The sequence below is a fragment of the Mytilus californianus genome, unplaced genomic scaffold, assembly GCF_021869535.1.
Source record: "Mytilus californianus isolate M0D057914Y unplaced genomic scaffold, xbMytCali1.0.p SCAF_14, whole genome shotgun sequence".
Taxonomy (NCBI): Eukaryota; Metazoa; Mollusca; class Bivalvia; order Mytilida; family Mytilidae; genus Mytilus; species Mytilus californianus.
The window spans coordinates 22,733,098-22,746,945 of NW_026262626.1; the positions used below are offsets into that span (position 1 = coordinate 22,733,098).

The following is a 13,848-nucleotide window of genomic DNA, read 5'->3' on the forward strand; positions in this document are numbered from 1 at the left end:
TCAAATCCTTCAATTTCATTGGTCTAGAGCACTTTACTATATTCTAAAGTTAAAGATACAACGGATAAGCGTTGAACCTTGAAATGTCTATTCAGAATGTAAAAGGTTCCTAGAACTGGCCTATATATTAATGTATATATACATAGTCATTCATTGTTTTGATTTGTTCATAACAAATCTTACCACTCAGTGTACTACTGCTACTTCTAAGAAGAAGTATAACTATACGGAATTATTTACTTCATAAAAGATAAAAATGGTCTTTGAAGTACTTGTAGTATACCAGTAAGTCTTTTTATTTGTTTTAGAAAAAAAAAAATGTAATTACTAGGAAACACATATATGTCGGACTCGGTGCGACGGAGACGTTAAAGTACAATGGTCTAAATCAAAGTGTGATGGTCCTTCAGCTAAAGTGTGATGGTCTATGAGACGCGTAGTATAGCTAGTTTAAAGTATACACATTTTTTGTTTTATTGTTTTCAAAATTAGATTGATTCGTTAGCATAAAGTTTTACATTCATTATTGTCCAAATAGAATTTATGGCATGTTGGTATAAAAGATATGTATGTGTATGGTTGATATAAAAGAACCGTTCCTACAACATGTACAATAAGACTGTTTACCATACACAGAAGAATTACTTGTATGTCATTATCGATTATGTTTGTTGCAGGGGTCTCGGTGACCTAGTGGTCTAAGTAGTCGAACTACTGTATCACTAGCCAGTCAACACTGAGATTGTGAGATCGAATCCCGTACGGGGCAGGTGTACTCCACTCCAATCTTAATTGACTAGGATTGTCTGTTTTCCTACCAAAGGTCGGTGGTTTTCTCCAGGCACTCAGCCTTTCTGTACCAAAAATAACTGACCGCCACGAAATAACACAATAGTGTTGAACGTGGCTTTAAACACAAAACGATCAATCAATCAATCAATCGTATACTGTTTGGATATCATCCATAGCTATTTACAAGATAGCGTCGCAATGCCACCATCGCACTTCAACGTGACCATAGTTTCATCGAAGTACCCTCTCGATTAAGAGTCCTATATATATGATATAGAGTTCGGATAGAACTGTCGGAATTATCTGTCAGAGAAATTCTGAAGATCTAAATTAGTTCTACATCAGAACACTTCTACCTTAGAATTGTCAGAATGTGTTCTACGGAAGAACTGTCTGGATTAGTTCTACGCTAAAACTGTCAGGTTCAGTTCTAGCATACAACTTTCCGAATCTGTTTTCGGTTAGAGCTTACACAATATGTGTAAGGCAATTGTATTGGCATAAACTATTCTTTTGGTATATTACATCTCCCTTTTAGAGCAGTTCTTTGATTAAGATTTATCCCCAGAACAGTAAGCTTAATTTACCTTGTAAGTTACATTTTTGGCAGAAAAAATAAAATATTTAAACAAATTACAGTCTTAAATGTATCGTTTAGTTTGGTTATTTAAATTTGACATGCGGTTATTCTAACAATAGTTCCTAACTCTGGTGTCTTTGTGGAATGTCTACAAAATAACAATAATGAAAGTTTATATAGCGCTCTATGTTAAAAAAAATAACGGTAATGCGCTTTTTCCTGCAGCCTGAAAATCAAGACAAAACATACAATATATCAGATGCAAAAATTTGACAAAAAAAAAAAAAAAAGTCTACCATGAAAAAAAAACATTTCGGAAATATGTATTAGAACCAAATAATAAAGTTTTAAACAATCTAAAAAATCATGGTAAAAGCTCTGACAAGGAATACACATTGTTGGAATTGAAATTAATACAAAACGAATAAAAAGCAGTTAGAAACATTCTGCATTAGAAGAATATGATTATTTCATGTCTCAATTTAGTAATATGTTAATCAAATGATATTGAAACATGTGAAAAGCAATGCGATCAAAATATGTTTTTTGCTGAAATATAAAAACTCTAGGGACTTCCATTGACTCAAACTGTTTTGAAGGTAAATGAGAAATGCCGCTGAGCAATTAATGAGGCACATTAATGTTGACAGATTCGCGAAAGTCCATTGTAAGCAGGACCGATACCATTCAATGCATATAACACATATACAAGTACTTTTTATTGATGTCTATATTGGACTGCTGCCTAATGTAACGCAGCCAGTATCGGCGAAATATGTTCATGCTTTCTTGTCTAGGTCATAAGAGGAATCATTATCACATACGTCATATGAAAAATTGTATAGGTAGATTGCTCCCAAATTAAAATACATTGTGTATAAGAAAAATAACACATGGTTAAAACACATGTATTATGTCCATCTCAAGATTTGCCTTACGTGACACGGTAATACTATGACTATTGTACTTATATTTTTATATAGCAGATGTGGTCGACCGGTCTAGAGCGCTGGACATGAGGTTAAGCGATTGGTGCTGTAGTGTATCAAAGGTGTGAGTTCAAATCCCGTCGAGGGACACAAAGTTATCAGCATAAAAATCTAATTTTAACACTGTTTGGTTCAATTTTCAGATATATTTATATACATAAAACGTCTGAATAATAGTCAACGATTTTTCATTTTTCATTGGTGTTGTTGTGTACACTTTTTTAGGCGTTTATACATATATATATGTATATATTTCAGCTGATCTGTAAAAATTCCATCTTCATGCCTTATATATCATGTACTGTATTACGACGCTAGATTAGAACTGACGAGGAAAGGTAACACATGGCCACCGAAAGCTTTATTATTGAAGCCTAGGTGGTCGTGTGGTCTAGCGCGTCGGATACAGTGCAGGCGATTTGGTGTCACGATATCTCAGTAGCATGAGTTCGAATCCCGGCGAGGGAAGAACAAAAATTTGCGAAAGCAAATTTACAGATCTAACATTGTTGGGCTGATGTTTAGACGAGTATATATATATATATATATACAAGTCTAAATTGAAAACAATATATATATAGTGTCGTAGACTTGTCACTTGTTGTGACTGTATCCTACGATCCTTTACGATAGGTATTTAGCTAATCTGCAATCAGTTCAATCTACATGCCTATTATATCATGTACTGTGTTACGACGCTAGATTCTACTGACAAGGAAAGGTAACAAAAGGCCATCAAAGCTGAATTTTTAGTTAGGTCTTGGTGGCTGAGTGGTTTAGAGCGATGAATACAGTGCAGGCGGTGGTGTCTCGATATGCCAATAGCATGAGTTCGAATCCCGGGAAGGGAAGAACAAACATTTGCTTCCGCAAATTTTCAGATTTAGCATTGATGTGCTGATATTTAGTGTAGTTATATATATGTGTGTGTTTTCAGTCTTGTATCACCATCACTGGTGATCCGATGGATAAAATAGTCGTCACTGGTTCAGACGTACATTAATTTGTAGGATCCTGAACACTCGATAATTCAACTGATCTGTAACAATTTCATCTTCATGCCTTATAAATCAAGTACAGTGTTACGACGCTAGATTGAAACTGACGAGGAAAGGTACCACCCGGCACCGAAAGCTTTAGTAATGTAGAGTCTATGTAGTCAAGTTGTCTAGCGCGTCGGGCACAGTACAAGGCGATTAAGTACCACGATATCTCAGTAGCATGAGTTCGAATCCCGGCCAGGGAAGATCAACAAATTTGCGAAAGCAAATGTACAGATCTAAATTGTTGGGCTGATGTTTAGACGAATTATATATATACAATGTCTCAAATGCAGGGTTTAGAATCCCGCTTAGTGAAGATCTAACATTATTGAGCAACATTTGAGACGAAGTATTTATTAATCATGGTGTAAGGCCTATATATCCACAGGTTATCCAACGCAGAATGTTTGTGTTTAAGTTGTAACACATTTGAACGTATGTATTAAAATTAAAATTTGATGTGTATTATTGTATTATTTGCAAACGATCAGAAAAAATGTAGTTTTACCTTGAAAGGTAGGTAGAAGACAAAAACCGGCACACATTTTAATGAATGTTTGTTTTAGTTAAAGGGAGACATATACATCTCACACTGTACTTTAATTACGAGAAAGGAACATAATTAATTATAGAATGTATGCAGAGATACAATATAAGCAATACTGAAATATAGTCGAAAATGCATTACAGATTTTTTTAAATATAGCATTCATTTATTCTACATGTTCATATTTATATACATATTTAGTTCTAGCAATGATTTTTTCGACTACGACGATGGGAACAGTTTCTATCATCTAAAACAGAAGATTGATAAAACATTTCCAAATGCTAATATAGAATGTAATTCAATTCGGGATGTTTATGATGGTATGTATATTCTGTCTAAATAAATATTTGTAAAAATGTACTATTATTCATTTAACGTTAATATAATAATAGAAATATGATCATCCAATTGCTCATGAAGAAAACTTGATATTGTGTAGGCATACGTTTGCGTTAGCAATGTAGATTCTTGTTTCCTAGACACGTCAGAACGTAAAAGTATCGTAGCCTCGTATGTGCACTTTGCATTTGACAACACAAATGTGTGATTCCAAATATTTAACCGTAAAATGAACGTATAAATATAGGTATTATGAAACGCAACTGAAATCACTTCGAAAGTTCTACCGTCACCAATTGATCGACCAATGCGATGGATCTATGCTCGTGAACATCTCATTAGACAAACATGATTGTACGATTTTTTTGTTTTAGATCTTGAAACACAAAAATATTCGTCCGATCAATAATGTTTTTACTCGAGTCAAGTCATTTTCATCTTGTCTTGATTCCCATGGCTGGTTATGTAAACATGTATTGAGGTTCATTTGTAGATGCTTACCTTGCCAACGCTCCTGATTTCGCTCCAATTTAGCCATGCAATTACTCAAGGATGTAGTCAGATGAAAAAAAAATCTGGAATTTAGAATTGATACTATAATCAGAAAAGCATCAGTTAAAAAACAAATTAAACTCAAAACACTGATAGGTTAAGGAACTCCATTTCGAGACGTTTTATTTTTTTTTCAAATGGTGGGGGAAAATCGGATGGTTTGTTTATGTTTAGCACTGGTAGAATTTGGTTCTCGAATCGTAATAAAAAGAACTCTAGGATCAGCTAAAACTTTAGTAAATGACCTTTTATGATCTTCCTTAGTCTTATATGAAAAAGAAAGTGGGTGATATGAGGTAAACTTATTACAGAACCAACTTTGTTATTGCACCTCGTACTCTGTTTGTTGATCGCATTAACTTGAAACTTCACATTGCTATATCATAATATGAACATGTGCATGTGGGTAGGATTTCCTGGTCCATTGATATTTTGTTGTTATGCCCTGGTAAACGTAGAAATTTTGACAGAATCGACATTGTTCGCGGAATTCCTCCTACGTGGTTTCAAGTACCAATATGAAACCTACTACATTGTTATAGACTTATTTACGAAAGATCTTGCGTGATTGACTTATTCCATCACAACTACTTTTATCTATATGTATATTTTTAGTTGGTGGTCCCTTCAGATCTTATGAGTGGTTAACTGTTACAATAGGAAAACGTAAATATTGTACTGAAGTGAATTGGCGGTCGAATACATTTTGCGACCAGGTAAGTCATGGTAGTCATTCGGTATATCGGGAAAACTTATTGTGTAAGAATAACTAACGGTGGACACTTATTGCGAACGTGAAATATCTGGTATCGGATCGTGAATGGCATTGAGTGTAATTTAACTTCAAAATCCTTGTATAATCTGCTTGTTTTTTTCAAACGGTTCAACAAATCAGAAAAAAGGAAAATATGTCTGTCAAATAGATCAGGTAATGCATTATTTTCCTCCTGAAAGACAGGTCGTCACCAGACTTATTGATCGGAAAACAATACTTCTTTTACTAATAGATATGATGTAATTGGCTGAAGCATGTTATTACCTACTGTATTTTTATTGAATAAATGGTAACACTGATCAAAGAATAAAGCGAGCCCTTGCCACACAGAAAATTATAAAACGTAAAAGACAGTCAAAATCAAGAAGTTACTCACCAGTGCAAAATTAAGCAAAGATGATATATCTCCATCCGTCAACAAATGCGGACATCAAAGCTGTTATTTTTGTAAAAAAATGTTTTGGAAATGAGTTTCATATGAAATTAAATCGGGAGAGAGTTTCACTATCAAACTCTTTTAGATGCGCACAAAGAAATTTAGATTTATGCAAATACTTTGCTTTCCCATTTTACCAATGTGACGACCAATTTACTGAAGAAACTGGAATGAATAAAAAATTCATCTTCATTTAAAAATTTTACAAACCTAGCTTGAAAAGATAAGACGCAAACTATGTAAGAGCTAGGTCCCTTTTGTGTATTATTCTTCTTCTTCTTCTTCTTCTTCTTCTTCTTCTTGTCTATTGTAACTTACATCATATGTTCAACAAACAATCTATAATTTTTCATCTTTAATATCTGCAGCTGCATATCATTGAAATAATGAAACGTAAGTGTACTGAACGTAGTAAATGTTTTCATAACTTTGTGAGACACAGTTGTTTTTATAGTTTGACCGACTGATATTTCATTTATTGGAGATGGACAATCAATGTTGGAGAACTGTCATTTGTTTACTGTATTCATTGAAATTGAGATTTGAACTGACTTTTAAAAATTTTAATACTCTTTGGTCGGCTTGTTTGTTTGTTTTTTTTGTTTTTTTTTTTTTTTTTTTTGTGCTTGGTGTTGTTGTAATATTTCGAGCCCTTTATATTATTTATTGTAATGATATGCTGTTTCATCAAATTCCGAGGTCAGGCGAGAGTTGATTTCTCATAACATGTAAATTTCTGCCAAAATATTTTTCATGAGCCTGTCCAAATTCATGTTATCATATATTGTGTAGCATATGTGTCCTTTGATCTTTATAGATCGCATCACAGGCAATCTTACCCAACCGCTTTATATGTATATAAACGATGTCTTAAAATTTTAATGTGAACATAGCTTGTTACCTCATAGAAATATACTATTAGTTAAACTGTTTGATATTGACTTCATACGATGCATGCGGGTCATTAAATTCCATATGTGGCAAGATCAAGCACAGATAGTATCATAACTCTACTACTTACATTTTATTTGCATTAAAGCTGGCCCATAAAACGTTTATTTAAAATAAAACACACCAAGTCACTAATCTTATATTACATATACACGATTCCCATGTGTTTGCTTTTAACCACTACTATTTCAAGGGGTGTCTTGCAGCTAATATAATCGGTGTTTTCCTTATTTTATTTTTATAACAAAACACTTAAACTTAGCTACAATGTATTTGAAACCAGAGAAACTGATAATAAATATAAACGGAGGCAATACATTTATGAAAGAGGAATACGATTGTTTTAGCGCCTTGATAACAATATATTGCTTTACTTTCTAGATAATAAAAGAGATCAGAGACGGCCTTGAGGAAGCAAAAGACAGAGATGGCTGGTGGTACTGGTTGAAGAACAACCTCTTGTAGCTGCTTACACAATACGTCAATAGACAAATTACAAAATGTTGCTTTTCCTGACCATATACCAAAACGTGTACTGGTGATACATGAATATCATAAATTTTTGCAGGACTTATGAGTTGAATACTTAATTATATTTTATGTGAATACAACGTTAATAGTTGCATTACCACTAAAAGGTGTTTTGTTGTGATTTTGAATAGACCTTCTTTTAATATAATTGATTAACGCTTAATTTTTCTACAATTTTTATTTTAAAATTACAGTTTTGCCATGTTTTAATGAGAGTATTAGTATTGTATTTACCGATATTGTCCATATAGTTTTGGAATAAATGTTGAAACATATTGATGTGTTATAGCAATTAAACCAGATCACGCTATCAAGAAATACCATTAATATGCATTGCATAAAAAAAACAAGGATAAAAAGGCTTATAAATTTGATATCCTGATGCGAGTTTTATTTTTGACAACAGCCTGTTCAACCAAGAATGGTGTTTTTTTTTTTTTTTTTTTTTTTTTTTTTTTTATTGTACATCATCACGTGGCATTAAATTCGTGTTGCCAATTCTTCTTTGCTAACAAATTGTATATTTCCTTAATATACAAGCAACTCAAATCTTTCATTTTGATATAATCATCACACATGACTAATAAATCAAATGTTGAAAATTTCATATTTGAAAATAAAAGGGCTATGATATTTCACTGACATCATGAACAAATCAGAAATATGTACCTTCTGTTTAAAGGAGTAGGTGCGGTAAGGGTCGATTTTGGCCTCAAATTTCAGATTCATCTGATGAACGAAATTTGGACACATTTAAAAACTTAAATGTCTACTTCAGTCAATTCAATTAGCTTGTGTGAAAGATTTGAACTGATAAATCATTTCAGACGCTCAAATTCAAGCTTAAATATAAAAAAAATCTATCAAATATGCTATATTATATCACTTTTCAGATGGTTTTTCTTAAAAATGAAAGTTGCCGCATCCGTATTCACTCTCAACCAATGTATATGTTATGTATTATCATCAAATACAACTTATACATTTAAATATTAAGATTGAACAGAAATGCTGCCACTTCCATTTAAGACGGAAACTGTCTAAAATTTAACTCAAATGCTAAAATTGTGAAGATTTCAGTAATTTAGCATGACTTAATGATGCTAGTACCCGATATATGTGCATTGTATTGTAAAAAAACAGCCCATGTTTATGTAGCAGAAGAATTCTACTTTCCAATAAATACCAAAAAGTTTACATTCTAGCTATTTTGTAAAACTGCTATATTTTGGGGCCAAAACGGGGTCTTATTGGACCTGCTCAATTGTACTACTTTATAACTTTTCTTTCTAAGTTAGAAAATTGAATCATTCAAAAGAAAATGCATATATTCGTAGAATCAATGTGACAGTAGTTAATATGTTTTCTTTGATGAACTATCCAATGAGATATTTGCATTGTTTACCAACATATGTTTCATCACTTGTTTTCAAAGAATCGTTTGACTGAGTTTCAGTTTCAAACAAGTTAGACTGTGAACCTTGTAAATCATAGGTAAAACCCGACTTGTTTTTTACCCGAGCATAGAAGGCCAACCTCAATTTTAGTCTTTTTTTTTTCTCAACATGTGTCTGGTCTGTCGTTAAGCATGTTGTCTGTCTTATTTTCCCTTAAAGGAGACCTGACACGAAATCGGGTTTTTGCTTTATTTTCTATAATTTGGCTTGAAAGAGGTTTGTGTTAAGGTTTTTTCATCTACAATTAACCAGTTTCGTATATATAGGTCAATTTGATTGACATCTCATTGACCTGTGAAATATGCAAAAATTCATTGCGAAAACGAGGCTCTCGAGTCTGTGACGTCACAGGCACTTTACGATCATTCTGACTGACAGCATCAATCACTCATCATTATCAATAGAAAAAAGAATCAAAATACGATTTCGTGGGACACTGACATTAATGCAAACCAGCCATGGTGTACTGTGCAGCTAACGGGTGCAACAATGAAGCAAAGAAAGGCACTGGTATCAGTTTTTTTCGTATCCCAGCTGATGTTCAACTCCGGAAGGTGTGGACACATTACTGCAGAAGGTGGAACTTTGTACCTGGACCAAACCACGGATAATGTTCGGTGCATTTCTCCAAACAGAGTTTTTATGACACTTTTTATGAATAGAATCACTCGTGTATGATCAATGAGTTCATGGGCACTTTAAATTTCAATAAGATTTGAATTTTTTGTTTCACCGACATATTTCCTGTCTATTTATTAGAATATTTACGTTAGCATCAATAACTATATTTTTTTCAAACAATTCCAGTATATTACTATTCATATCAGTACACTAAGGGATTGACCATTTAACTTCAAAATGGGGGTTATGGTTTTTTCCTAAAAAAATATTCTGATCCCCAATTTTATGAGAAAAAATGTATTGTGGTCAAGCAGATGACAAAATACTGTTCTGATTCCTGATTTTCTGAATATCGTGTATACATGTAGTAGTATTTTTTTCCAAAACAAATATTAGGGTGATAGCGTTGAAAAACTTAATAATTTTTAACTCAGAAAAAACATACCCCCCCCCTTTTTTAGAAGCTAAATGGTCGGTCCGTAAATGTATTTTTTTCAATATATGGACATGAATAGTTTTCTGGACAATGCTAAAAGTAAAGAAATGTTGGTACCGACGTTTATATTTCAATAAAAAAGACAGGAAATATATATATATAAAAATCAAATCTAATCAAAAGATAAAATCCCTATCAACTCACCAATGCACGATTGATCCTATAAATAAAAAGTGTTCGTGTAATACATGTTCAAATAGGCAGCAAATCTTGAATAAAAATTATTCAACTTATGTCACCAATTTTGGACGGTAAGCTGCGATTGGATCATATTGTGACACGTGTTTAATCCTGATCATCCCTATTAGAGACATATAAAAACTTAAAAGCATAAACAATTAAAAAAAATCCAAAATATATGCCTATATATATCTGATAACATGACGAAATCAATTTTTTCATAACATTTCATTATGAATAGGAAATTCATTCTTTTTATACATTTTTATTGTTATTGAATTCATATTTATTGAATTCATATATTTAGGAGCAAACGTACAATTTTTATTAGTCTTTAAGGGGGAATGGGGGAATGGAATGGCACATCCTGTATTTTTCAATAAAAAAAGGATCAAGTCTGTTTATTTTAAATTTATTTTACCCTATCCCCCCTTTTTTCCGTTTTTCCCCAAATAAAAAAACAAATGTTAGCTTGCACACCACTGAAATCCTTTTCATACATTACTTACTTGCGAAGTTGCATTTTAAAAAGTCTTAAATGTGTACGACATTCATCTTTTACTTGACATGGTTCTTTTTTTAGAAAATTGTTAGATTCTTGAATTTCTTGAGAAAAAAAAACTCTCGGCTGAAGGGAAGTGAAAAAAAAAGTTTGTTTAAACTGTAACTTACATTAACTGGTATATGGCCATTTAAGTTTCTAATCTGATTAATTTTGCTACCTCTTCTAAATGCAAAATGTACTACTTCTTTCTTGAAACGTCGTACAAGTCAGATACAAAACAAAGGTAACAAAAAAACAGGCCGGAAACAAACTGCCGTATAGTTTTTCTGCACTTATAGTCAGGTCAAGGTCCTCGGCTATCGCCTCGGACCTTCACCTGGCTACTCGTGCACAAAAACTATCCGGCAACGGTTGTTACCGGCCTGTTTCTTTGTTACCTTTGTATTGTATCTAATACATAATGCATATTTTAAGGTTTTTCTTGTCGTAGAACACACCGAGGGGTGTCAGGATTGATCAAATGAAAGACCGACCGTAGGGAGTTCTTTCTTTGGGCAATCTTGACACCCCGAAGTGTGTTCTACGACAAGAAAAACCTTTAAATATGCATTATCTGACTTATATACCGTCAAAACAATATTGTTTTTTATAAAGATTTGCAAAATTTAGCATCCTATTTTACCGACCACACTAAAGTAGGATATTCCTTTCTAATGCGTTCAAGTTTTAATACGCCCTACGGCTCATTTAGAATGTGAAATAAAACTCACTAATTAATCTAGATATAAACCTTAGAAATTATTATCCATACACAATAAAAATATTACTGTAACTGCATGAAGTAAGACACAAATGAATTGTTACCATCCGATGACGGTGTATGAAAAATACAAGACACTTTGTAGGTGCTATGTTTTTTTGTCTATTTGTAATGACATTTTATCGCGGAAAAGTTATTATTTTTTCAACAATTTTAATTGAATCGAATGAAATATTCAGAATGATTTTCTTTTGAATAGCAATACATTTTTTAAACAGATAATCAGGATATAAATTATATACCCTCCCCCCACCCGACCTCATTGTGAGGTACGTGAATGTTATTCAATAGAATATAAGAATATTCTATTAGTTAATCATTTGATAGAGTAAAAGGTATACATAAATGTAAAAAAGTTAAGAATTGACACGAAGGGGGCACAAAATCGTGATACATGTATATGTTACACGAAAACGAAAATCAATACATGTAGATCACAGTATGATTTCCTATTCAGTGTGTATCGGCATGAACATGCATGAAACATTTGCCACTGGACGTTAAGTAACCATCAATAAATCAACCTATTCAGTGTGAATCAATAAGATTTTCAAAATCTTACACACGAATATGTTAAATCTGGCTTTATTTTAAAGTGTTTAGAAAGTTTTACATTAAAATTCATGTCACATATATGATAATGTCTCTGTATTGTAGCGATACATTAACAAAACTTCACATTATTTGTTTCTAAAATCAAAATTCGGGCAATGACGATTTTTTTTACACCTATCATAGATTGAACTTTAAAAAATAAATTCCCAAATCGGAAACAGAAAATATCAGACGAATATAATTTTGAAGTAAATTATAGTTTGCATTTTTATCAAGGAAAATAATGACCTCACACAGGTCATTATTTTATGCCTTTAATAGTGTGTTCCACATATACCCGACACCCGATGATAATTGCAATTTTTACATTATACTCTTTCTGTTCTTGGTCTACATGTAGGTCTAAGTTTAGGACACCTACAGAGGTTACAAGCGGAACACTATATTTGGTATATTTTATTACATAAGATGACAACATATTGGGGGAACCTTATTCCATACCTGGACAATTGAAGGCATTACATTACTGTCGAGCATCATCCTGTTCTAGGAAACTACTGTGCGATTCTTATCTGATTTCTACTGTCCACGTCAACCTGTGTATGTATTCAAAGGTGTTTTTTAGAATAAAATTGTGCCCGAGGCTCCTTGTGTTGTCGTTATATTGCATGAAATGTGTTGTCAGTTGTCGCAAACGGTGTGGGAATTTTATGCCACCAACCACGCAGTTGTCGTCAGTTTTCTAAGTTGGATTCAAAAGTATTTAGTGCATCATTTCACAAAAAAGTGTGTCTGCACTCGTGACATTGACAGAAACCTCGAAAAGAAATACATAAATTCACGAATGTGTATTGTATTTAGGGTGTCAGACAGGCGAAAATTGAGTCACATTCTACATACAACCCTTATAAGAGGAATTACAATTTCAGTTTAAACTGATTTCTTAAAACTTAATTGAAGTTACAGTTAACGAAATAAGCAAAGAAAATACAGTCAAATCTGCCTTAATGACCACCTTATTAAACAACCACCTGCTGTTAACCTCCAATATATTTCGCTGTACATTTAAACTGTTTTAAGCGAACACCTGCTTAACGCGACCAGCGAGCGCACAAATGTGTTTAAAATGACCACACTCACCGTCTTAAACGACCACAATTTACTTGGAGGGATCAGCTTTCGAAAAAGTGTCGATGGTCGATGTTGACTTTCTTCTCGTTTAAGCTAGGACGATTTCGTTGCGAGAGTAGCGGATTCACTTGAGGATTGCCGATTGTTGACATTCAATCAATCGACAAGTCTCAAGTGAATCCCCTATAACGGACTTGACGAAGTTTAGACGATTGATTGCCACAAAGTTCAACAATCAGGACGTCTATTACCAAGCCAAAGATCGCTTATTGCTTATTTGTTTAGAGTTCATCTCGTGTTTGGAGTGAAATTTATTTATCACACGCAGCTATTAGCAGTTATATTATTGTGACAAAAATTGCCCAAAATGACGAAGAAGTTGATGATAACACAATATATTTTTGCATGGTTAGAGAAATAAACTTTTCTTGACAGTTATAAGTAACAAGCGATCAAACAATATTTTTAATTGAATGAAAACGTATTTGAAAGTCTCGAAATCAGTGATAAAGTCCTTTCTCAGGCTGGGGAGTAATACTGTTGTC

The 13,848-nt window shown here is 33.0% G+C and overlaps 1 protein-coding gene across 2 annotated transcripts in view; it reads left to right on the plus strand.

Moving 5' to 3' along the window:
• The window catches only part of LOC127724415 (uncharacterized), a 28,234-nt gene extending 20,421 nt beyond the window's left edge, over nucleotides 1-7,813 (plus strand). The window contains exons 1-4 of one of the 2 annotated variants that reach the window (XM_052231370.1): nucleotides 166-285; nucleotides 4,153-4,274; nucleotides 5,461-5,561; nucleotides 7,389-7,813. In XM_052231370.1, coding sequence (XP_052087330.1) covers nucleotides 257-285; nucleotides 4,153-4,274; nucleotides 5,461-5,561; nucleotides 7,389-7,472 — 336 coding nt within the window. In that variant the 5' untranslated portion in view covers nucleotides 166-256 and the 3' untranslated portion in view covers nucleotides 7,473-7,813. Of the gene's footprint in view, nucleotides 1-165; nucleotides 286-4,152; nucleotides 4,275-5,460; nucleotides 5,562-7,388 lie in introns of those variants that run through there. The other variant, XR_007992492.1, reaches the window with a different exon arrangement.
• Nucleotides 7,814-13,848: the final 6,035 nt, after the last annotated feature.